Below are 25,987 nucleotides of genomic sequence, written 5' to 3' on the forward strand. Positions count from 1 at the left end.
GACGGAATCTACACCAAGGCACATGTACATATAAACACACCCAGAATGAGCCACTACACAGATGCCACCCAGAAATCATGCACATACACACTGGTATGTGGTTGTGCACACCCATACGCACATTTCAACGTGTATGGAGCACGCAGATATCCAGCCACTGTTGTGTACACCCAGCAAATGGAGTGCACTTCAGCCCCCCCCCGCCCCCCTCCTCCGCCAGCAGCAATCTTGGACGTGTGGGTATGTGCATACAGGAGCCCTGATGAACGTTTGGACACGTGCACTTGAGAATGCGCACACACACACACACACACCCCCTAAACATGCACACACGATTCATAATCACTCTCAAGTACAGGCAAATTCCGTACCCGGGGAATCTACGCTGTTACAGCTGTCCTGCCCACACGCACCCTCTGGTCGGAAGCGAGATGAATGCTCACGCGCTAGCAATACAGAGGTTTCTTCGGACACACGCACAAATACCCACACCCTTGCAAACGCCTGGGTAGGCATCACTCTCGTGCATGGAAACCTTCAAACACGCTGACAAGCTCTACACACAGATACCTGCACTGACACGCTCAAGCCGTCACCAGCGCAGAAGTTTTTTCCAAACCGAGGCGGAAGGGAGCGCTCGGAGCCGCGGGCGGGCCCACGTGACCGGGACGGCGCGCTCCCGCCCATGACGGGATGGGAAAAGTATGCCTGGGGCGGGCGCCGGCAGAGCAGCCGCGGCAGGAGGCGGGACGCCGAGCTCCGCCGACAGCTTCGCGGTTCCGGAAGCCCCTGGACGTGGCCGAGGCTGCTAGGGTGAGTGTCCGTGCGCTCCCCGCGCAGCGCCTCCGCCGCCCACCCACAGAGGGGGAGCGCGCAGGTGGGAGGGGAGGGCTCGCTGGTGCTGAGGCCGGGGCAGGGGTCTGCGAGCGTGGGAGGTCGAGTGCTGCAAACTTACCCTCTTTGCAGGCCGGCCAGCCCCGGGATTCCTAGCTTCCGACCTCTGCCTTATGAACTATACCGTGAGTTAACGTGTGTTGAGTGCTCCCTGTATGCCAGGCTCTGTGCTAAGTGGCTTCACCGTTGATAGGAACACCACAACCATTTATTGAGCGCCTATTTTGTGACAGGCTCTGCCAGCCATTTGGTGTGTTGTTTCATTTCCATGACGACAGGTTATCCCCATCTGCCAAAGAGGAACCAGGCTCAGAGACGTTAATGACTTGCTTCAGGTTGCACAGCTAGTAACGGGTGGTAAAGGGATTTGAACCCCGGTGAGTCTGAGTCCAATACCAGAGCTAACAATCCTAGATCGTATTTACGGAGAGCGTGATCTCATTTACTTCTCACAGCACTTGTTTAATTAAATATATTATTAAACAGGCAAACTGAGCTCAAAAGGTACTAAGCGGCAAGTTGAGGTTTGCAGCCAATTCTTTCAACTCCCTTCCCCAAAACTACTTGCCTTGTCTTAGTTACTTTGTTCATATTTCCCCAACCCCGCTGTCATGGCCCTATTCCAGGACTGTATCTCTCCGCTGAAAGATCGCCGTGACCCCCAGTGGTCTCCCAGTCCTCATTTGCACAACTCCTGCACCACCCTCCTCTGCTGTTCCATCACAAAACTCTCCTACCTGGAACCATTCAAAATCTACCCCCTTAGATCCACCATCTCCCAGGGACCCCCTGTTCCTGCCCCCACTGAACCAGCAGCAATAGCAACAACATCCTATATATGTCAACCCAAGGCTGGTGCTCAGTTAGCCTTGTTCAAAGTCTGTCGTCTCCTCTCCTCTCTGTCTGCCCCCTCCCCCATTTACACAGTTCTCTTCTGGTTTATTCTGTTATCTGGTAACTGTATCCACTAGGCCCACGTTGCCCTTCCAGCACCCTTAGAACATCACTGCTACCCTTCATTCTAACACAGCAGGTGCACCATGGTCTTGGCTTCTTCCTGAAGTCTGGCTTCTCTCCATCTCCTAGCAGGGGCACCAGCTTTGCCTGTCTTCTAATACTTAAAGGTCAGGGTCACCTTTTGTTTTAAATGCTATAAAATTAACAGTGCTCATCATAAGAAATTTAGACAGTACAAAAAGGGATAAAGTAAAAAGTAAAAGCCTATTCCTAATTCTGAGAGGAAACCCATTTATCAAGAAGTTGTGTCTTTTCAGAAGTTACCGTGTGTGTGTGTGTGTTGTCCTTTTTAACTAAAAAAGATCATACCTTGCATTCCATACTGCAACATGCCTTTTTCAGTTGGTGTATCTTGGCCGTCTTTCCGTCTGCATGTCTGGACTGACTTTGTTCTCATAACGGTGTCATAGGTTGTCACTGCACGAGTAAATGGAGATTTGTGTCACAAGTCTGGGGTCCTCTCAGAAGCTATTCTGCCTCCATCAAATATTCAGCGAGTTCCCCCAGGAAGTGACTGCTTTCTCTGCAAACCCCCCTCTTCTTCCCTATCTTGCTACTCCTCCTCAGCTGCTTGGACGTAGGGGACTGACCCTTCTTTCTTCCTGTGCCAGTCTCTGCTGCTTTCTGCTCCTGAAAGTTCAGCATAGGCTAACAAGTCCGAATACACCCTCACAGCCTCCCTCACCCTTCCTCCCAGTCAGAGGCTTGCCAACCGGGTTTTGCCTCCATGAGATGAACTCCTGCATAAAGCAGATTTCAGTTCAAATTCTATTCTAGATTTACTTTTGAAAGGAATTCTACGTCAAATCTTTTTCCAAGAAAATAAGCCTCCTTGGATGTGTGCATTGCTGTGTTTTAAGGCTTTATGTTTGTGGGTCCTATGCCCAAGCACATGGCAGAGGGACAGGAGCCCCGCACCCTGAGTCAACAGTCCTGGGTCCCCTCCCAGCTTGGACCTGGGAAAAATGACTTCACTTTTCTGAGCCCTGTTTTCTCTCCAGCCAAGTGAGGACAATAGTATCAGCCTTACAGAACTGTGAGGAGAGCAAAAGGGGAAAATGAATGTCGAAGCTTTGAAGTAAGAACACACATCCTATGTGGAGAACATCCTTTCCCTCCGGGTCAGGGGTTGCCAACTCAGATGCTGACAGGGGTTGTGTGTGACACAAAAGTAAGGAGAATGCATGCCATCATGCCATCTGGGAGTGGTAAGTGCTATGGACATTGGGGAATATAGGTTCTGCGTCGTGGTCTGTTAAGGAGGCCATAACAAAGTACCACAGCCTGGTGACTTAAACAACAGAAAGTTATTCCCTTAGAGTTCCAGGGGCTAGAAGTCTACCATTATGGTGACAATGGGGTTAGTTCCTTCTGAGGCCTCTCTCCGTGGCTTGCAGATGGCCACCTTCTTGCTGGGCCCTCACATGGTCATCCCTCTGTGTGTTGTGTCCTAATCGCTTTATGAGGATGCCAGGGCCCACCCATATGACTTTATTTCCCTTTTCTACTCTTCAAAGCCCCAACTTCCAAATATTGCCCCATTCTGAGGTTTTGGGGATTAAGACTTCAACATATGAATTTGGGGGAACACATTTCAGCCCATAACACTCCACCTCAAGAGGCAGCCCATTCGCGCCTTGCCAAATGTTGCCAGATCCCCTAGATTCTCAAGAAAACCCAAAGATCTTGATTGTTTAAAAATTTTTTTGCTTTTTTCAACAACCTTCTATTAACCTGTTTTTTTTTTTTAAAGATTTTATTTATTTGTCAGAGAGAGAGAGAGAGAGAGGGAGAGAGAGAGTGAGCACAGGCAGACAGAATGGCAGGCAGAGGCAGAGGGAGAAGCAGGCTCCCTGACGAGCAAGGAGCCCGATGTGAGACTCGATCCTAGGACGCTGGGATCATGACCTGAGCCGAAGGCAGCTGCTTAACCAACTGAGCCACCCAGGCGTCCCTATTAACCTGTTTAAAAGAGCTGAAGCTCTTAGGTTTATGGTGATGACTTTTGAACTTCTTTGGTGAGCCCAACTACTTCTCCCAATGCTTGAACACCAGCTCCTGGTTGGCTTCCATCTCTTCTCTGGCCCCAAGGCCCTTCTTTCTTGGATACCTTCGCTTCTCACCTCCTCTGTCAAACAGTCATCGGTGCTGCCCCCATGCTCAGTCCCTCCAAGGTCCTTTCTGGTGACCAACTCGGGTGGGTACAGTTCTGTCATACTGTGGGTCACTGTCACTCGCCTTTGCACCGTCTTCGCTGGAAGCGAGGTTCCCAGGAGTCTTCTCTCCGGTGAGTGGGCCAGTGCTGTCCATCTCGTCTTCCCTCCTCCTCCTTTTGTGCCTGAGGCAGGCAGGCGCGCCCTCCATACGTGGCTCCCGTGGAGCTCTCTGGCACCGCGGGTGCTGGGTATGCCTCAGCTCCTGCTCCGGGGGCTCCTCAATGTGCCCCAGGGTGAGTTTGCAGAACAGCTGGCTTGGGTTCTAGATGCCAGGAATAGTGTGCAGCTCCAACTCCGGACTTCAGGTCCTAGAAGGCAGGAGAGGCATGGACCAGCCACCGGTATTTTCAGTGGGTGGAGACCTGGAGCTCAGGCAGAAGGCAGGGAGGCCGGGGGCTGGCGAGAGCGCTTTGCACCTTGCGGGAACCGGGCTCCAGCGCAGACTCCGTTGCTTGTGCCTGGAAATCTTGACTTTAAAATCTCCCACATTTTGCATTGGCAACAATTTCAAATTTAAACAAACACAATGCCCCCTTAGCGTTTGTTGCCTTGCTGTCAACCCCTATCAGCTGTTAAAACTGCGTTTGAGCTGTTTACACAAGCTGTTGTCACAACCGCTCAGCTCACCTTTCTCATATTTTACAGATGAGGCAACAGCAGAACCAGGTCTGATCCTTTAACCTCCCCTTATATCCTATCTCACATGGTTTTCACATATTATCATTATGTCAGAACAACACTACCATTACGGAGTGCTTCCTGGTGCCTGGTTACTGCGTCATCTCATTTGATATTCACAATTATTCTATAAGGGAGGTATGAGCAATTTAATTGCTCAGGGAGTAAAGACCTCAAATCAAATTGGTGTCATTTACACTTCGCCTGCTGGAGGATCACAGGTACTTCTGCTCACCTACTAGACTAGCATTGTCTCGTGGCTCTCGCGGAAGCACAGTTGACGACTTGTAAGTCATGCTGCCTTGCAAGGTTCTTGACAAACTTTTAATTGGGAGGCAGGGGTTGAGTTATTTCAGATTTCATGCGTAAAGAGAAAGAAGAAATATTCTTCTATCATGCTATTTCAAATCCAGGTGGCTTAAATAAGACATTACAATATGTTTTTTTCCCATTTTACAGACAAGGAAACTGAGGCCCAGAGGGGTACAATAGCAGAGGTCAAACATCGATAAGATGAATCCTAAGCACCAGACCAACTCTGCGCTTCTCAAAGGCCAGCCCTGTGTCAGATCCTTAGAGTTACCCTGAATGCCTGTCAGGGCCTGACTAAAATAGGCTCCGTGGAGACCAGCAGCCCAGAGAAGTCCAGGCAAACTTAGCCTTTGCTCCCTAGCCCTTCAGAGTTCAGAATTTCTTCCCTCCCTTAGTTCTTGGGTCTTCAAGTGTGGCCCCTTCTATACCATTCCAAGGGATTGTCTTACCCCACAGTTCCCTTCCCTTGCCTTCTGCATGGTCCTGGACGCTCTTTGGAAAGAGAGCCTGATTCAAAGAGAAAGGAAGTTCAAGGCTCGCTTTCCATCCTGGGCACCCGGGTGGGCCAGGCTAGACCCTCAGTATAACCTGATCATGTGCCCTGTGAGGGTGGCAGCCACATCATTTCATCTCCAGAATCCCAGTGTCTGGCCTCAGAGGCAATAAGTGGCACCATTTATGGGCATCCACGTGCTGAGCCTTGGTACCAAGCCCGTGATATCCCACGTGGCCTCCTGTCACCGGCTGAGCTAAGCACTGTCCCACTGATTGACCTGTCTGTGCATTATGGAGCGTGAACACACCAGGTGTCTCAGCAGTGTGGGGCCAAGACAGACACCCCCGTCCTTCCCTCAGGAGGCAGTGCCAGGCCTGGAGCAAAGACCAAGCCTCCTGGCTTTCGGTGGCAAGTGACGGAAACACAAAGCAACCTAGCTTAAATGAAAATGGAGAAAGAGAAGACGTCAGGGGCCTCCGCCTGAAACACCACAGGTGTCAGAGATCAGGACTGCTCTTCATGAGTTCAGCTGCCGGTGGTGAGAATTACAGTTTTGAACAAGGTCTTGATTTCTGTATCGTGCTTTACATCAACATCCATCATCCTGTTTGATTTTTGGAAGGATAAGAAATAATGCAGTAATGATAGCTCATGCTTTTGTACCCCTCACCACAGGCCACATCTTGTCTAGGGACATTATGTCCTCATAACAACCTTCCAAGGCAGTAGTAGTAGTATTGTTGTGCCCATTTTGGAGAGGACAAGGCTGAGGGAAATAGAATAAGTAATTTGTAAAAGGTCCCACAGCGAGTTCAGCTAGTTCAACTCAAGTGGCTCGGTTTAGAGCTAATCCCAGCCACCACACGGCCGGTCTGAACGCAGACGCGCTGCAAGGGGAAAGTACACACTGGGTTGCCAGCACTTAGTGCTGATTAACAAATGCAAAATGCCTCATTAATCATTTTTACATCAATTACACGTTGAAATGATCTTTGAGAGAGATAAGGCTACATAACATATTAAAATTAATTTCACGGCTTCTTTTTACCTTTTTAACATGGCAATGAGACCCACTTCAAACGGTGGCTCTTGGACGGTGCTGCTCAAACATGCTCCCCAGACCTCTGGGCTGCCACTTGGGGTTTGGCCCCCGGGACAAGCTGGATTCAGGGCTCTGAACACCCTCAGGCCTCCTTCCCTCCCCTCCCATCTGGTACACCGGCTGCATTCTTCCGGCTCACTGCAGTCCTCCGTCTCCGTGGCAGAAACAGCTGTGGGCAGCTCCGAAGCTGAGTGGCTGGGAGCCCTCATTGCACGAGCAGCTGGGATCCAACACAAAGCGGCCGGGGCCTTGTGGGGTGGGCCCCATGTCCAGCATAGCAGCTCGCATGCCGGTTGGTAGAGGTTTGGGTGTATATAGTGGACAGTATAGCAACTTCCAATGTGCCTTCAGGAGTGTTTGCTGATCTCACTGGATCATGCTTTGTCCTTGGGCCTCTTTTTCTATACCCAGCCAGAGGCAGGGAGTGTAGTAGGAGAAAACAGCAGATTGGATGGTTTCTGAAACCTCTTGGCAAGTGGGCCCCTTTCCTTTTAATCTTCTGTATTAGACTTGGGTTACTGGAGTGTTTCCAAATCCCAGGAAAGGGGACTTTTCTGTGAGCCCTACATGAGGAGCTGTCGCCAGCCCCTCTCCTCCAGGCAGGCTGTCAGCTTTTCAGAGAAGGTGGAGAGGGCTGTTTCCAATCTACTTCCTGGAATTCAGGGAGGGCAAGGGGTGTTTTTCATTATGGAATTCTCGCTCCCATCAAAGGGAATGTTCAGGGAGCTTCATCTGCAAGAGAGCTGCACCCCATTCCAGCCACCAGCTCTTCCCCTTTAACTCCAAAGTCTGGGAGAATCGCTGGCTGGGTCAGAATCAGGTATCCCCAGCAGCCCCCTGCCAGAACCGGCCTCCCCAGACACTCCAGGGGCTCCTAGTGGAAGGTCAGGACTGCTTGCTGTTAGTTCAGGGGCAAGTGATGGCAATTACAATTTTCAGCAAGGCACAAACTTTTGTATCCTGTTTGCTCACAATGTTGGTTATCTTGTTTGAGTCTCAGAACAGCCCTAGAAGGGAGACAGAATGAGTGTTACCACCTCCATTTCATAGGTGCAGAAGTGGAAGCTGGGGTAAAAGATGACTTCCCCACAGTCACGTACCCAGCAAGTTATAAAACCAGCACTGGGACCCACGTCTTCCAGTCCAAGACCAGTCATCTCGCTGTGCCTCCCTCATTGGCCAAGTGTGGCTTTGTCATCTGCACAAAGCAAATGAAAGCTTTGATCCTGTTACCCTTTTATTACAAGGGGTATCTCGTGCAAGGCTGAGGAACAACTCTGAGCTGAGCACTCCTGTGTGGGGGGTGGTACCGTGCTGGGGCCTGGTGACATGATCAAGAGCAAGATAGGCAGGGACTTGCTTTCCCGGACCTTCCACGCCAGAGGAAGCACACTGTTAGTGGGTCAAGACACCAATACCTATATAATCACAGCTCGGTCCAAGTGCTTGGGAAGGAAAAGCAAACTAGCTGGAGTGGGCTAGGTACTCTTGGTCCCATGACCAGACATTTCCCTCTGAGGAAATGGTACTAGATCTGAGCCCTGAAGGATGAGGCAGGCAAGGGTCTGTGGGCTTCACGGGGAGGAGGGAGGGCTAGTGGGTATTTCAGGGAGAGCTCTCTCTCCAACTGCTGAGCAGTCACTGAGTCACACACTGGGCTCGAAGCTTTCAGTAGGTTATCTCATTATTCCTACAGAAACTCCATGAGGTGGTTAAACCATTATTTCCATTAGATGGGGAAACTAAGTGGGTGGGTTTCCCATGGCTCCTAATCACAGAGTTAAACACCACCCTACCTGCCAGTGTGTCATCACCCGATAACCAACAAGTCAGATTTATTTAAGCATAAGGGAGATCTTCTAGTCTCCAAGGCAGAATGGCTCAGAAGAGAGCATCTGGCCTGGACAAGTGGCTCTGGAGTTTCTGCCAGCAGACCACACTCAGAGGTAGTCAGCAAGACACTGGTGTCCCCACTTCTGCTCCTTCTTGCATCACAGTCTGGCCCGAGGGTCCTTGGGAATGAACCAGGGGCCGTGTCTTGAGGGTCAAGGGCAGATAGGAGGAGGAAGGCTCTTGCCCTGACAGTGGACTGCAGGCTGGGGCTCATTAGCTCCCAGTGTCTTCCTAGGACATGAGTATTTATGAATCATTAGCTACTTAACTGAGAGATGAGAAGCCCAGGGACTGGACAGATTAAAACCAGACTGAAGAACTTCTTCCAAGTTTAATACCTCATGACTTCATTTTGGAGGTTTAATCAACTAACATTTTTTCCCCTACAGCAGGAAGACTGTCACAGCCTTCTTATTCAACTCCCACCAGAAAGAATTTAGGAAATAAGATAGTTTTGTTCTTTTAAGGTTTATTTATTTATTTGAGAGAGAGAGAGCATGCGTGTGTGCCAGCGCAAACAGGGGGAACAGCAGAGGGGGAGAGAGAATGAGAGAGAGAGAGAGAGAGAGAGAGAGACGATCTCGGGCAGACTCCGCGCTGAGCATGGAGCCTGACACAGAGCTCTGTCTCATGACCCCAAGATCATGACCGGAGCTGAAATCGAGAGTTGGATGCCTAACCGACTGAGCCACCCAGGTGTCCCAGGAACTAAGATAGTTTTTGAAAAGCTGAGGAAGGATCAATACTTTTCCCCCCTCTGATCAATTGGACAGATATTTATGGAGTACCTACTGCGTATAAAATACTCTGTAAGTGCCATGCCTGGAGTGGGGAGCCTGTGCTCTAGAAGGCCAAAAGGAAGGAGGGATTAGAATTAGATCCTCTTTGAGTTAGAAAAACCTCAAAAGGGGGAATACTTGTTTTGTTTTGGTTTTTTTTTTTTTTTTTTGGAGAAAAATTTTTTGGCTCCAAGGGTTTCTTTTTTTTAGGCCCTTTCCTTGTGTTCTCCTCATTGTTGGCTTTCTTTTCTTTTTTTTTTTTTTAAAGATTTTATTTTTTTGACAGAGATCACAAGCAGGCAGAGTGGCAGGCAGAGAGAGAGGAGGAAGCAGGCTCCCCGCCGAGCAGAGAGCCCAATACGGGGCTCGATCCCAGGACCCCGGGACCACGACCCGAGTCGAAGGCAGAGGCCTCAACCCACTGAGCCACCCAAGCGCCCCCAGTGTGGACTTTCTTGAGGGCAGAGTGCATGTCTCATTCATTAATGAGGCAAATGCTTCTTGAACACCCACTGTGGTCAAGGAAGTTGGAAGGTGTGGGCATACAGCAGGTCCACTGGAGTCCCTGCTCCCACCGGGCTTCCATTTTAATGGGAGAGAAAACTGGCCCAGTAAGCAGGGGAGCGAGCTAATCCAGTGAATAGAGGTGCATCATTGGGCTAGAAAGGCGCAGACAAGGAGCTGGGGTCCAAAGGGAGGGAGAGCTGTGGGAGAGGGCGCCTCAGGGAAGGCCTTGGAGGAAGTGACCTTTAAACAGAAACACAGTGGATAAAGAGCCAGCTAGCCAAGAGGGTGGGGCTCTTAGGCTGGCAGAATGGAATAGCATGGCCTGAAGGAGCATGGCTGGGGGAGGGAGCAGAGAGATGCAGGGGGAGCTGGCAGGGGTGCAGTGGTGGCAGCAGGGGCCGGGTCACTTAGGGCCTTGTGGGCCACGTCAGGATTTCCAATGTTTGCTGCCCTTACGGCCAGCAACAACTGGAGTAAGCCCCTCCAGGAAATGATGTGGCTGAGTTATGTTTGAACAGTCCCTCTGGCTTCACATGGGGCTGCATGTCGGGGAAGGAGGGCCCTGCTGGGTCAAAGCAAGGAATGAGCTGCTGGGGATAGAGATGGCCTTTGTGCACCCACGTCTTTCAGTTCTGCTGATGTTAATGGGGGACACCCTGTTAACACTCCAAAGGGGCTTGCGGAAGTTGGGGCCCAGGATGGGCCCCCCATCCCCACCCCATCACCTTGGCTAAGCCAAGTGTGGGCCTCTCAAAGGTTAGGAGGTTTTCCTTAAGCATCGATTTACTCAAGTATCTTGAGGGAGAAAAAAATATCACATCTACATTTTCAAGGTCATGTATTATATATACACATATGTATGTGTGTGTGTGTGTGTGTGTGTGTGCACGCTCGCGTGTGTGTGTAAACTGACATTAAAGAAATTTTTCTGTTGTTGCATGTGGCTTTGGCAAATGCTTCGGAGTCTCTTCTGTGATTCAGAATATTTAGGATGAAAATCTAAGAAATGCTGACATAATGGAAAGCGTTTGGGCATTAGGGTCAGCCAAACCCAAGTTCAAATATAACTTCTGCCATGAACTAGTTGTGTAAATAAGAGAAAATTAGCCTCCCTGAGCTTCAGTTTCCTCTCGTATAAAACAGGACAAAAATGCCAGGAGAGGAGCGCAAGGTGTAGTTAATTAAGTGTGGTCTTCAGATCCCCTCAGACACTGGTTTGAATGTGGTCCCCATCGCTCCAATTGTGTAACTTTAAGTAAATCATTTCACTTTGCAGAGCCTGTTTCTTCCTCTGAAAAATAGCATAATAAGTTTACCACCTTCACAGAGTTTATTATAGACTTCAAATAAAGTAATTCATGTAAAGAGCTTCATACAGTGCCTGGAACATTGCGGGCATCTAGTAAAGTCCATTTGCCTCTGCCTCAGTTTCTTTGTAACTAAAGGGGCTGGTCCCTTGGGGACCTCCCCAAGTATGCCATTCTAAATTTATTTATTTATTTATTTATTTATTTGACAGGCAGATCACAAGTAGGCAGAGAGGCAGGCAGAGAGAGTCGGGGAAGCAGGCTCCCTGCTGAGCAGAGAGCCTGATGCAGGGCTCGATCCCAGGACCCTGGGATCAGGACCTGAGCCGAAGGCAGAGGCTTTAATCCACTGAGCTACCCAGGCACCCCGTTTCTAAATTTATTTAAAAGACCCTGGTAGAGGTAACCTATATGGACGACTTGGGGCTCTGGCTCCCCTCCAAGCCCCCAACACCCAGTTTGTCTCACCACCATAGTGTGGAGAGTTGGCCTGGGGCCAGAATTGGGAGGGCAGAATTGGGAGGGCAGGGGCACCAGCTGGGAGCAGGAATTTTTTACAGCCTTGTTTTTCTTGGAGGTGCCCTGGAGGCAAGGAGCCTCTCTCTCCCTCCAGAATCTAGTCTCCCCGCCTTTATTTCCAAAACAGTTCCTGGCTCAGACTGCGGGAACCGCCAAGCTCCAGCTCTGAGAAATCCCTTCCTCGGTGCATGTTCCAGAGCCCTGTGCCTCCACCCAGCCGCTGGGGTCTGCCCTGGGCCAGCTGTCGCTGAGCAGAATCCCCTGTTGTCCAAAGAGGCTGGTGCCAGCGGAGGTAGGCGGGACAGCAGACCTTCCTCCCTCTTGCTGGGCTGTGTGGCCAAGAGTGATCATCAGAAGAGAAAAGGGGGCTCATAAACCGAAGCAGATGCTTCCTCTCCTTCCTTCCTTGTTCATCTAGCTGTCTCTCCTTCCTGCCTTTCTTCATCTAGCTGTTTGCAGGACCTCCTCTGCCTAGAAGACCCATTCCCACCCGCTTCCTTCCTCCCTCTCCCTGGTCCAAAATGTTTGCAGATGGCAACTTTTCAGACCATTTCAAACCTGCTTTGAGGAGTCAGTTTCTCTTGTGGGCGCCCAGATGTATCACAGCACACAAGGAGCAGTGGCAGTTTTCCAAGACTCTTGTCAAGCAGACCAGGCATGGAGATGGAGATGCCTGGTACCTGGAAGGGTCAAGGACACAATTCTTCAAAAGTATATCACGCACATGACACTTCACCACGTTCTCCAGGTCCACCTACCACCTCTGCTGTCACTCAGGCCATCCAGGGGGAGCACAGGTGACCCCAGAAACACACATTTTTGCCTCCTCTGCCCCTTTGTAATATAGCCAGGGAGGGACCTCCCAGGCCCTGGCATCCACTCCCGGGGAATCACTTCTTCAATCTTCATTCAAAGGTGAGGCTTCCTCCTGTCCCCCAGCCCAGAGAGGAAGCTAGCAGGGCCATGTGCCCCCTTTCTTAGCTCACCTGTTTCCAGGTTGAAGGAAGGAGAGGTAAGGGGACAGGCAGCGGGAGGGTTCTCCCATGCATCTAGGCAGAGACTGCTCTGGCTCTCTCGGCTTGGCAGACATCAAAGTTACCTCTTTTGTGGGGGCCTTTTGCCGGCTCCTTGGGGCCGCCATATTGGACTGTAACAGCCTTGAAGTGGGCCACGCACATTCTCTTTTCGCTGGCAAGTCCAGGCCTCGCCCTCAGCTTCTGGCTTTCTGGTGTCTGCCTTGTGTGGTTATCGCTGCTGTGGCTCCTCCCTTTCTGTCCAGACCCCTCTGGCCCAGGCTGGCTGCTGCTGGGGAATGTCTGGTACCTTCCACCTCCCAGGGAGGCAGGAAGGGAGTCAGCCCCTTCCCATACTCTCTTCCCCCTTCCACCCAGCCAGTATCTCAGCCTTTCACACAGGCTTCAGAGGAGTGGCCGTTCTCCTTCTCCGTCCCAGTGACATGGGCCACATTTTAAAATCCTTGATCTGATATGAGTGCCAAGAATCACGGAAAGAGCTCTCACACTGTTCCTTTGTCCATTTTTCGCTTTGGCCTGACCACTCCTTTTAGCATACAGCCTTTCATGAGTCCTGGTGCCCAGTGGAAGTTTCGATTGTAACACTCTCTTACGCTCACCTGCTAAGTCTTGTTTTCCCTCCTCTCCAGAGGACTGGATGCCCAGAGCTCCCCTGTGCCCCCATCCAAGTCTCTTTCTTTATGTGGGTCCATAGGCCTTCCTTACGTCGTAGCAGATGCTCTTTCCTGGGCCCCTGGCACCATATTCCTGTCTGGGGCTTCCCAAGATCTCCGTGAGTATTTAGGACTTGGGGGGGGGCTTTAAGAATGGGTATGCACTGCTACAGATGACAGTGCTCTTGGCTAGAAAGGGATAGTAAAAAGGACTAGGGAGGCATTAAAGATACACTATCACCACATTGAAATTGTTTTCTCGACTTAATCAGGGTCAAAGAAATTGAAAAGATACTAATTGTGTTACTATATGATGTAATGTTATTGAAAGCAGTCACTGGCCAGGGGCTACCTCTATGGCAGCACCTGGCCAGGGCACCTCTATGACACTTACCTTGAGAAACTGCATAAGGTCCAAAGAAGGTGCCTTGGTGCTGGAATGCAAACAGGCCCCTAGGTCCGGGACGGTGCTGTGCTCTGGCATTCCCTCATCTCCCTGACAGGAAAGGCCTGATTTTCTCTCCCTGTCACCTCTTCCCAGGGGTAGAGATGCCGGAGAGGGTTGGAGGGGAGGTAGAGTCAGCAGTCTGAACAGGCTCCTAGAACCAGGGCAAAACAAGGTCTGAAGGAAAGCAAAGTTGAAGGTCCAGGGGCAAAACTCGAACTCCAGGACCCAGACCTGCCAGCACCCTGGCACCCATTGCTGGAAAGCTCTGGCTAGGTAGCCAGAAGCCTCACAGGCAGAGTGGAGCCAGCAAGGCTTACATATCTGCAAGAGGGCAGGCCGAAGCCTGGAAGGCCCAGCATCCGAGATGAAGAAACCTGAGCGACCATCTAGGCTGATGGTTCTCAAAGTGGGTCCCTGAACCACCTCCAGCAGCAGCATCACTCAGAGAGTCACTAATAATGCAAATCTTTTAGCCCCAGCACAGACTGACTGAATCATAAACCCTGGGGGCGAGGCCCATCAATCTGGGTTTGCACAAGCCCTCCAGGTGAGGCGATCCACACCAAAATGTGGGAACTGCTGACCTAGTTCAACCCCTTCTTGCTCAGGTGGGAAAACTGAGGCCCAGAGAGGGAAAAGGGCTTGCCCAGGGTCACAAAGCAAGCTACCCTTTGGAGCTCTCCCCATGGCAAGAAACTTTCCATGCCTAGAAAGTTTCATTCTTGGGAGAAAGGCTGTTGATTGTGAAGTGACTGAACCAATTTGTTGAGAGATCATGGTCAAGTTGCTTATTCCTGCTCTGGACCTCAGTGTCTGCATCTTTACAGTGAGGGTCTAAGAGTGCATCATCTCAGGGAGCCATGCTGACTTAGTCAGTTAAATGTCCAACTCGGTTTCTGCTCCAGTTGTGGTCTCTCGGGTCATGGGATTAAGCCCGGTGTCAGACTCCGTGTTCAGCAGACAGTCTGCTTAAGATTCTCTCCCTCTGTCCCTCCCCGCACTCTCACTCTGTCTCTCTCATAAATAAATACATCTTTATTTTTTTAAAGATTTTATTTTATTGATCTGTCAGAGAGAGACAGCACAAGCAGGGGGAGCAGCAGGCAGAGGGAGAAGCAGCTCCCCCGCTAAGCAAGGAGCCCCAGGTGCCCAAAGACTTGAAACTTTTTTTTTTAATTACTCCCCATACTACTTTTCAGGAAGCTATCACAGGATATATGCCACCAAACTGAAGCCTTAAAAAAATTTTTTTAATTAGGGGCGCCTGGGTCGCTCAGTGGGTGAAAGCCTCTGCTTTATTTATTATAAATAAATAAATAAATAAATAATGCAAAATACAAGGAAAAAAAAAAAAGTCACATACTCTACTGACTGATTCAGCCACGGTCCCAGGGTCCCGGGATCGAGCCCCGCATCAGGCTCTCTGCTCCGCAGGGGGCCTGCTTCCCCCCCCACAAACACACAACCTCTGCCTTCCTCTCTGCCTACTTGTGATCTCTGTCTGTGAAATAAATAAAGTATTTTTAAAAAATTTTAAAAAAATTTTTAATTAAAGAGAGAAAGACATGGGATGCATAAAACAGGAGATGTAACGCAGGAGAGAGGCAGAGAGGGGGGCAGAGGGGGCTGGGGAAGCAGGCTCCCTGCTGAGCAGAGAGCCTGACATGGGACTCAATCCCAGGACCCTGAGATCATGACCTGAGCCGAAGCCAGAGGCTTAACGCACTGAGCCACCCAGGCACCCTAAGAGTCTCTTATGATTTGTCTCCCTCCTGATCCCATCTTGTTTCATTTTTTTCCTTCCCTACCCACACGACCCCCTGCCCCGCCTCTCAAATTCCTCATATCAAAGAGATCATATGATAATTGTCTTTCTCTGATTGACGTATTTCACTCAGCATAATACCCTCTAGTTCCATCCACATCATCGCAAATGGCAAGATTTCATTTCTTTTGATGGCTGCATAGTATTCCATTGTGTATATATACCATATCTTCTTTATCCATTCATCTGTTGTTGGACATCTAGGCTCTTTCCATAGTTTGGCTATTGTGGACATTATTGCTATAAACATTCGGGTATACGTGCCCCTTCAGATCACTACATTTGTATCTTTAGGGTAAATACCCAGTAGTGCAATTGCTGGGTCACAGGGTAGCTCTATGTTCAACTTTTTGAGGAACCTCCATGCTGTTTTCCAGAGTGGTTGCACCAGCTTGCATTCCCACCAACAGTGTGGGAGGGTTCCCCTTTCTCCGCATCCTCGCCAGCATCTGTCATTTTCTGACTGGTTAATTTTAGCCATTCTGACTGGTGTGAGGTGATATCTCATTGTGGTTTTGATTTGTAGTTCCCTGATGCCAAGTGATGTGGAGCACTTCTTCATGTGTCTGTTGGCCATCTGGATGTCTTCTTGGCAGAAAGAGTATGTGACTCTTGTTATCAGGGTTAGGAGTTCAAGCCCACTTTGGGCGTGGAGCCTAATACTTAATTTAAAAAGTTTTTTCGAGGGGCACCTGGGTGGCTTAGTCAGTTAAGCATCTGCCCTCAGCTCAGGTCATGATCCTGGGGCCCTGGGATTGTACCCTGATTTGGGCTCCCTGCTCAGCAGAGAGTCTCCTTCTCCCTCTCCTTCTACCCTTTCCCCGACTCGTGCTTGCTCTTTCTGTCTCTCACTCAAATAAATAAATAAAATCTTTTAAAAAAATTTTTTGATAAATAAAAAAAAAATCATTATTAGGATATTATCTATTAATGGACATCAATGCCAGAGGAGATAGCTAAAAGGGTGTGGGGTCGGGTGTGAGGTTAAGAAGAGGTGGGGCTGGAGACCATAGTTTTTCATTATAAGACTTAGAGTATTATTTGACTTCACAAACAATGTTAAGTGTATTGTTTCAATAATTTTTTTTTTCACTTAAAAAAGAAATATGCGTGGGGCGCCTGGGTGGCTCAGTGAGTTGAGCCGCTGCCTTCAGCTCAGGTCATGATCTCAGGGTCCTGGGATCGAGTCCCGCATCGGGCTCTCTGCTCGGCAGGGAGCCTGCTTCCCTCTCTCTCTCTCTCTGCCTGCCTCTCTGTCTACTTGTAATCTCTGTCTGTCAAATAAATAAATAAAATCTTTAAAAAAAAAAAAAAGAAGTATGCATTATTGCCAGCAGCAAAAGGACACAAACTCTGAATCTGCCCAGTTTGTTCAAACCCAAGCCCTGCCACCTGCTGCTTGCACGAGCTGGGCTTGTTGCTCATGTCTCTGAGCCTGTCCTCCCTCCCCGGTATCTGTCTGGCAGGGATGCTGTGAGTTAGTAATGTACGGGTCGCTCCAAGCCCGTGCCTGGCCCCCAGGTGGCTCCTGGTGCAGCGGGGCTGCTCGGGTGTGGGGCAACTTGACTTGGAACTGAAGCCTCAGTTCGCACCTGGTGCTCCCCTGACCCCCCCTGCAGAAGCAGCAAGAGCCACAAATCATCACTGACAGTGCAAAGTTTTTCTGCCCTGGAACTGGCTACTTGTACCACATATTGGAATGAAATCGTAGCTGGGTTCTCTCCACCCATGGCTCCTCCCAGTCAGTGTGACTGGGCTGTTAGGTCCTGCCTCCGTTTCAGCTCCTCCGAAGGACAACAGTGTGGTGATGAGGGCCTTACCCTCAAGACCTCTCCAAAGTATATTCTAGGTGCATGACTCAGTTCACCCAAATATGTCCTCAAGATAAGATGACACTGTCCAGCTACTTGTATGTGACGGAAGAGAGAGCAGGAGAGAAATATAATGGAACTTCTCCCAGCTGCCTCCTCCTCCTCTGGTTGCATTTCTCCTGCCCACCAGTCAGCCCAGTGACTGGACTTGCTTGCTCACAGCTCTTCTGCCTCCCACAGGTGACCGCCATGATCCCTTGGGTCCTCTTGGCCTGTGCCCTCCCTTGTGCAGCAGACCCGCTGCTTGGAGCCCTTGCCCGCAGGGACTTCCAAAAGGGCTCCCCTCAACTTGTCTGCAGCCTGCCTGGCCCCCAGGGCCCACCCGGACTCCCGGGAGCCCCAGGGCCCTCAGGAATGGTGGGAAGAATGGGCTTTCCTGGAAAAGATGGCCAGGATGGCCAGGACGGGGATCGGGGAGACAGCGGAGAGGAAGGTAAGAGGCCCAGCGCCAGCCCCTCCTGTTCCTACCTGGGGTTGACATCCTCTGACACAGAGGGAGTTTAGTTATAAAAACTAAAAGTAATCCCATTTCATTATAAACCGAATTAATGTCTCTTTAAAAAACAGAGCCGTGTATTCTCCTGAAAGGAACAGTAGGTACCAGATCTTATGTTCCTTCCCCAGCTGCCGCATTGATTTGCTGAGTTGCTTTAGGCAAGTCTCCCGATATATTACTCAGAATTCCTTTGGTGGCAGGTGACAGAAACTCAATTTATAGCCCTGAATGGAATTTAATGGCTCATGCAGCTGGGAAGTTCAATGTCTGGGTCCAGAAGCTCAAATGTGTTGTCAAGTCTCTGCTTCTCGAGTGTGTTGGTTTTGTTCTCACAAAGGCTAAGGGTTTTGAAATGGCGACCACTGGGCTCGCTCCTACCTCCTCATGGGCTTGACCCACAGAACAAATCTCAGGATGACGAATCTTCCCAAATCACATACAGATCCTGGACCAATCCTTTTGACCATGGAGGCGAGGTACCACCACCTGCCAGGACTGGGTCATGGGCCCACCATTGGGTCTGACCACAGGAAGTCATGAGGGGCAGTTCCCTGAACGAGGAGAAGCCAGACAGCCAGAAGACAGACCAAATAGTCTCTCCAGGCCCTTTCAGCCTGTTATTCCTTATGTCTCAGAGCCCTTGATGTCAGCAAACATCCCCACGTGTACATTTTAAGCAGTAGGGGAGCCGTAATGACTTTTAACGTTGACAAAGCGATTATGAGTATGTTGCTCAACTGGTGAGGAGGTTCTATCCCCATACCGCAGATGGAGAAACTGAGAGTCAAGGGGGTTCCCCTGAGAGCAGCTCGTCATGGCTGCGAGAACCGGAACTTGGGACACAGCCCTGCATACCTGCTTTGGCAAATGAGTTACCTTCTCTCCATTCCTCAGTTGCTTCATCTCTACAATAGAGATGATGACAGCAACTTACCTCACCAGGTATGACAAAGATGACATATGACTGGGAAGCCTCAGTCCCAAGGTAGTTACACAGTAAATGGTAGTCACCCCTTCACTGACATGCCGAGCTCATGGAACAGGCCAGGAGCAGACTCCAAATCCAGACCTTTTCCCACCACACCAAATCAAGTCCTACAAAGGCACCTCCTTCCCCAAATAACTATATCAATGATGACCGCGTCTTTGACTCGGGGAGGTCTCACAGTGTATCAGGCGCTGGGTGTCATGGTGTCGCATTCCCTGACCCCAATGTAGCTTCAGTCTGGGCCTGGGCTCCAAGCAGGGCTGGAGAGAGCTTCCCCTGACATTCATCTTGCAGGTCCCAGAGGTAAGTGAGCATCTCTGCTATTGACTTTTTCTCCTGGATCAAGAGGTATGAGAATGTAGGCTGGGGGCTGCTCTTGGCCATCTCTCCTGTGATGTAGGGAGTCTGCTGAGAATTAGGACAACACAGCAAGGAAGGCAGTGTAAAGAGGTGCAGAGTCCTGAGCAGTAAAGCTGAGCCATCCTAGGACCAGTAGCAACCACCCAACATCCTCCCCCTCACATGCACATACAGATCCATCTCCAGAAGTATCTTGACAGGTAAAATCAGCTTCACCCGGAGTTCCTCAAAAAAGTCTCAGGAAAGAGGCACACCACATTACACACCGTAGAACTTCCTCAGAAATTCCTTTATCTATCTCCCCCATAAAACTCTAATGCAAAATGACTCCGTTTTTTTTTTTAAGATTTTATTTATTTATTTGACAGAGACAGAGAGATCACAAGTAGGCAGAGAGGCAGGCAGAGAGAGAGAAGAAAGCAGGCTCCCTGCTGAGCAGAGATCATGTCCTGAGCCGAAGGCAGAGGCTTTAACCCACTGAGCCACCCAGGTGCCCCATGACTCCGTTTTTATTCCTCCTCACAGTCCTTTCTGCCACTATTAAGGCAATAAGGTTTGCTTCTTTTCGTTTTTTCATGGAACGGCTTTGTGATCTTAGTTTAATTTTTCCGCATTTAAAAAAATTTTAATTACAAGTAATACATAATACATTCTCATTGCGATATATGCAAACGATACAAATAAAACAAGAGACCTCCTTAATTCCTACCCTCCTCATCCTCTCCTCACTCCCCAGAGGTAACTACTATTAATTGCTTAGATGTGTCTCCTTCCTGGCCTTTTTCTACATAATTTACATTTGTGTGTGGTAACACCAGGCTTTGCCAGCCACTTAGATGTTCAGTGAGAAAATGCTATTTGGGAATCTGTTTCCCAATTTCTTTTTTTTTTCTTTTTTTTTTTTTTAAGATTTTATTTATTTATTTGACAGAGAGAGAGATCACAAGTAGGCAGAGAGAGAGGAGGAAGCAGGCTCCCTACCTAGCAGAGAGCCCGATGTGGGGCTCGATCCCAGGACCCCGGGATCATGACCCGAGCCAAAGGCAGAGGCTTTAACCCACTGAGCCACCCAGGTGCCCCTATTTCCCAATTTCTTAAAATAGGAAGAATTTAAATGCATTACATCTTTACTCAAAACTAAAACACAGTGAAGTGCCTACCTATATCCACATAAGAAGCAAAGTACGTTGTTAGAATGTAAGATGCCTACAACGTTTCTTTCTGATCGTTCATTTGGGGGCTAGCACAGAGTCGCCTTGGTGTACAATAATGCCAGCATGACTTTCAGTACCAGCAAACTTCAGAAGCAGGCCCTCGACTGACATTCAGCACTCTTCTCAAACATCTACACCTGATTCTCCCAGTCTACCAATTGTACCTGTTACATCATTGTGTTTGGATGTGACTCAAATCCTTACCCACATTTGTTTCGTTTAAAAGGTTGTATTGAATTTAGGGGACATGAATAGACACGTGTACTATATAATCATTGGCCAAAAAATATTATATTGAGAGAAATGTACATTTTATGAAATATAGGCATTAAAAACCAAGGGGCATTCTACAGGAAAACGTGACTCGGGGAATGTTCTGTAGGATATGCCAACTATATTCGCAGAGTGTTGACTGTGGGCCAGCCATTCTCCTCTGCAACTTCATGGTTATAGAACTAGTTAGTGTGTGGTTTCCTTTCAACAAAAAAGATTCTGCCACCTGCTTTTCCCTCTTAACAGCGTACTTGAGAGAAGACCTCATATAGCGCACATAGATCTGCCTCACTGTTTTAACTCCTGCATAGAATTGCACAGTATGGGCAGAGCAGAATTTTTGAGTTTTTCCCTTTGGATGGGCATTTAGTTATTCTTAGTTTTGCTATTGTGAGCAATGCTACACTGAAACTCTTACCATATGGACAGGGACCTCGTGCACTAGGCAGGGCTTGTACCAAGATCAGTGTGTAAGTCAAGAAGCTTCTTCCCGTTCTTTTGTCAAGCCATTCCCACCACAGCTCGTCAAAGGAGTGATCTGACAGACAAACCAGACTCTTCCCAAGAAGACAGGAAAAGGGAAGGGGGCAAACTCTTTTAAGTTATTCTTTTTGTCCTGACCCACAGTGGTTCTGAAAGGTAAGTATCGCCATTCCCATTTTCCAGATAAGATGGGGAGAAGTGCCCGGGTTACATCATCAGGATTTGCTCCCATTTCTATGTGACTCCAAAACAATCTTGCCTTTTCCATTACCCAAAGGCTCCCGCTCCAAGGATGGAAAGCCAAGGCCCACGGCCTCTGCCTAGTTCTCTGAAGGTCCCTCCCTAACACCAGCTGCTCTGTCTTCCAGGTCTACCTGGCCGGACAGGTAACCGGGGAAAGCCAGGACCAAAGGGCAAAGCCGGGGCCATTGGGCGGGCTGGCCCCCGCGGCCCCAAGGGGGTCAGTGGTGCCCCAGGGAAGCACGGCACACCAGGAAAGAAAGGGCCCAAGGGCAGGAAAGGGGAGCCAGGCCTCCCAGGCCCCTGCAGCTGCGGCAGCGGCCACGCCAAGTCAGCCTTCTCAGTGGCAGTGACCAAGAGCTACCCAAGGGAGCGGCTCCCCATCAAGTTTGACAAGATCCTGATGAACGAGGGCGGCCACTACAACGCGTCCAGTGGCAAGTTCGTCTGCAGTGTGCCGGGAATCTACTACTTCACCTACGACATCACACTGGCCAACAAGCACCTGGCCATCGGTCTGGTGCACAACGGCCAGTACCGCATCCGGACCTTCGATGCCAACACGGGCAATCATGATGTGGCCTCGGGCTCCACCATCCTGGCTCTGAAGCAGGGTGACGAGGTCTGGCTGCAGATCTTCTACTCAGAGCAGAACGGGCTTTTCTACGACCCTTACTGGACCGACAGCCTCTTCACGGGCTTCCTCATCTACGCTGACCAGGACAACCCCAATGAAGTGTAGACAGGCGGGTGCTGGGGCTCCAAGGAGGGAACAAGCTCCTGGACTTCTAGAACAAGACCCCTCAGCTCTCTGCCTGGTGGGTGTGGGAACTGCCAGCCTTGGACATTCCTCCTCTGCCCATTTTCCCCTTCATCATTAAATCCAAGCTTTTTTGTTCATCCTTCCACCTATCCATTCACTCCTTTTAATTTTTTTTTCAGTATCTACTGTATGACAGGCACCATGCTGTGTTCTGGAAGGTGCATCAGGGAACAAGACAGACAGAGGCTCTGTCCTTGTGGGACTTCTATTCTAGTAGGAGATGCAATTTACAAATAAATAATAAAGCATATAATTACCATGCCTGGATGGAGATGCACGTGCCATGGTCGAATGTAATAGAAATTATTTATTGCTTTAATAATAAGGAGATGAGGAAGAGAGTGACTTTTTTTTTTTTTAGATTTCATCTTTTTTAAGTCTGCTTACATAAAGTCTACAAATCTGAAGCTGACAGCTTGGTGAGTTTTTACGTGGGTACACAGCTTGTCACTTCTGTGTAGGTCACAAACACGGTATTTCCCCCTCCCTGATTCCCCGAGGCTCTCTTAAGTGCCTTCCCAGTGAGTACCAGGAAGAAGTTGGTTTTCAACTGAATTCCAACGACGCAGAGGACATAATTTGCATAATTTACATATTTTACACAATTTGCATAATTTGTCTGGGAGAAGGGGTCTCTTAACAGAAGGAGGTGTGAGTGCAAAGATCTTGCTTTAGGAAAGAGTGTGACATACCTGAGGGATTGGCTAAAGGCCAGAGGAACTGGTGAAGTGAGAAAGGAGACAGGAGGCATGAGGTGGAAGCCGGGAATTAACACAGAATCTCACAGGCTGTGGCGAGGAGTTCACTCACTGCAGGCAGCTTATTGAAATGCAACAGTGAGCATGATATCAATATGGGGATAACCTTGGAACTGCTCAGCCTCACACTTAAGGACTTTATTATTAGTTACAAATCACAAGCAGTCCCGCTTCTCCATCAGGGAGACCTTCCAGGATATCCCCGCATGCCTGAGAACCACGGCTCTAACGTGGCGGGAAAGAATAGCATAGAAATGAATCTTGCTCCCAACCTCAGGGATTTCCAGAGTGTAGGGGTCTGAGGGACATGAGAATCCAGTACAAAGTGGCTGGTGCTGAGAGGGACCCACATGTCAACCGCTGAAAAGAACTTTCTGATGGAGCTGGCAGGTTACTCTGACTGACCTCTAGCTGGAAAGGTGGGTCCAGCAAGGTTGCCTATGGTGGTCCCAGAGATGGGTACCCCCCTCCACAAATAAAATGGGTTTTACTTAAAATAGCTCCATTCTTTCTGGGCCACAAAAACTGTGAGATTGGAATGTGTTTAAGTAACCCAGGAAGGGGTGTGGGCCCAAGTGGATTAGTGTGTGGGTTGTGGTGCCATCAGCCCTGTAGGAAGGGGCCAACTTCTGATAGTAAGGGTATCTTTTTCTGTAAAGAGCTCTTTTTCCCTTTTTCTTTATTAAAAAAACAAACAAACAAACAAACAAAAAAACACCCACAACTTTTAAGGAGCATCTTTAGCTACTTCCTCTTCCCTCCCCCAGGGATTTACTCCTTTGAAGGCAGTTGACTTAACCCTTGGTAGTCTGATTTATAAATCCTGTCTGAGCAAGATGGGCAGGAGCCCAAAGCTCTGTGGTTGCCTCTTCTGGGACCTGACCTAAACCCATGTGCCCTTGCCAGGGACTCCCCAGGGATGGTTGTGGAGATGATGAGGGATACTTAGCCCTCTTTGGGGGGGATGGGGCAGAGAGAGGCAGAGACCTGGCAGGACCCAGAACTGGGGTGTTATCTTCCTTAGCTGTGGTCCAGGGCTCCTGGAGATTGTGAGATCAGAGCACTAGGTTTGTGACAGGTGGGGCAGAAACAGGTGACACTGTTCAGAGGGACTCCGGTAGCCCCCTGCTGATGAGGGTGAGGGCTGGTTCATCTCCTGACACTTCTGACAGGGCTGCCTCCTTGGGGAGCCACTGGGAGTCCTCCGGCAGAGGAGGCAGGACCAGAGGAAGCAGGACGGAGGTCCAGACAAGCACGGTGTTCCCAGGAGGGGGCCTTCCCAGCCACGTGGGGGCACCAGCCTCTCTTCCTGGCTCTGGCTGCTTGGGATGGGCCTCAGCCAACAGGGCCTATCTTTAGGCCTTCCCATTTGTAGGCATTGATGAAGACCCAGAACGGGGTGCATCCTTCCCCAGTGAAATTGCCTTTGAGCCCAGGGTCTTTTCTCATAAGGGACACACTCTGAAAGGCACCCATTGTCAAAGACAAAGAAAGCTGACACTCATTAAAGTGGTAAAGACAGATTTTAATCAGTATTGATTAAAATACTGGTAAAGACAAATTTAATCAGTATTATACTCACTCTGACAATAGAGAAAAGCATCCAACATGAACTGAACCCAACTTCGATTTGTACAGACGTGACTGGGTGTTTTGGGGTGTGGAGGGACTAGGGATGAGGGGTTCTCTGGAGTCAGTGGAGTAAAGAACTACAAAACAGAGGAAAGGGTTGGTCCACATGAAACCCACCTACATTTGCTAAGTGGCATTTATCCAAGGTGGACTCCTACCCTCCCGCAGAGCCTGGGAGACACTGTCTTCAGATGCTGCCTGGTACAAACAATACGGGGGTTTTTTTTTTTGGCTGCCTTGAGTTTTTTCCATCAATCACTTTAAGGAGGCACTTAGGGTCATGGTTGGGACACGACCCTGAGCTATTAGAAACTATGGTAATGTTCTCGTTCAAGTCTTTATAGGTCAAGGTTGACAGGCCTAGTCCAGACAACTGCTCTGAGTAATGTGGCTAGAATTTAGGCCACGAGAGAGTCTTTGTCACCATCCCCTTCTGGAGAAAGCCGACAATGTGCAGCTCTGGTTACTATGGTGCAAAGAACACTGGACCCGTGCTGCCTGAACAGGCCAGCCCTGGTCCTGGCCCAGCCTCCGGCTTACCTGACAGGTGAGGGAGGCAGCATGGCATGTGTCTGCGGAGTGTTTCAGGGCTGACTTCTGGATTAGAACTATGGCTGGGGGCGGGTGGCAAATGAGGCACTTGCCTCTGGCACAAAATTTCAGGGACTGCCAAAACCCTCAGTAATAAATATAAATATTTTAATGTAACATGTTAATAAATCAAAATGCAAAAAAACTCTACGATGAGCAAAATATTAGAATTTTAAGTAAAGATGGGATCTGACTGTGCTGTGATTAGGGTGAGGTGAGGGAGGCCACAGATCCTGGCAGCCTCAGACCCCTAGCTCCCATGCTCTGGAGGGGAAACTTTTCTTCACTTCCTGCCTATCATCTTCACTCCTTCCACTAGGGGGAGAACGTCTACTGCACAAACCTCCAGGCCCCAAAATGCAAAAAAACTCTACGATGAGCAAAATATTAGAATTTTAAGTAAAGATGGGATCTGACTGTGCTGTGATTAGGGTGAGGTGAGGGAGGCCACAGATCCTGGCAGCCTCAGACCCCTAGCTCCCATGCTCTGGAGGGGAAACTTTTCTTCACTTCCTGCCTATCATCTTCACTCCTTCCACTAGGGGGAGAACGTCTACTGCACAAACCTCCAGGCCCCA

General features: G+C 49.5%; 1 protein-coding gene across 1 annotated transcript; it reads left to right on the forward strand.

Annotated features, from left to right (window-relative positions):
• The first annotated feature begins 771 nt into the window (after window positions 1-771).
• On the forward strand, window positions 772-22,511 carry LOC111141156 (C1q and TNF related 2). Its single transcript, XM_022493517.1, has 3 exons — window positions 772-813; window positions 17,732-17,984; window positions 21,734-22,511. Exons 2-3 carry the CDS (start codon window positions 17,741-17,743, stop codon window positions 22,345-22,347), a joined length of 858 nt encoding a protein of 285 aa, XP_022349225.1. The 5' UTR covers window positions 772-813; window positions 17,732-17,740; the 3' UTR covers window positions 22,348-22,511.
• The last annotated feature ends 3,476 nt before the right edge of the window (window positions 22,512-25,987 follow it).

This window comes from Enhydra lutris, unplaced genomic scaffold (genome assembly GCF_002288905.1).
Source record: "Enhydra lutris kenyoni isolate GAN:26980312 unplaced genomic scaffold, ASM228890v2 scaffoldscaffold5, whole genome shotgun sequence".
In the NCBI taxonomy this organism is placed as follows: domain Eukaryota; kingdom Metazoa; phylum Chordata; class Mammalia; order Carnivora; family Mustelidae; genus Enhydra; species Enhydra lutris.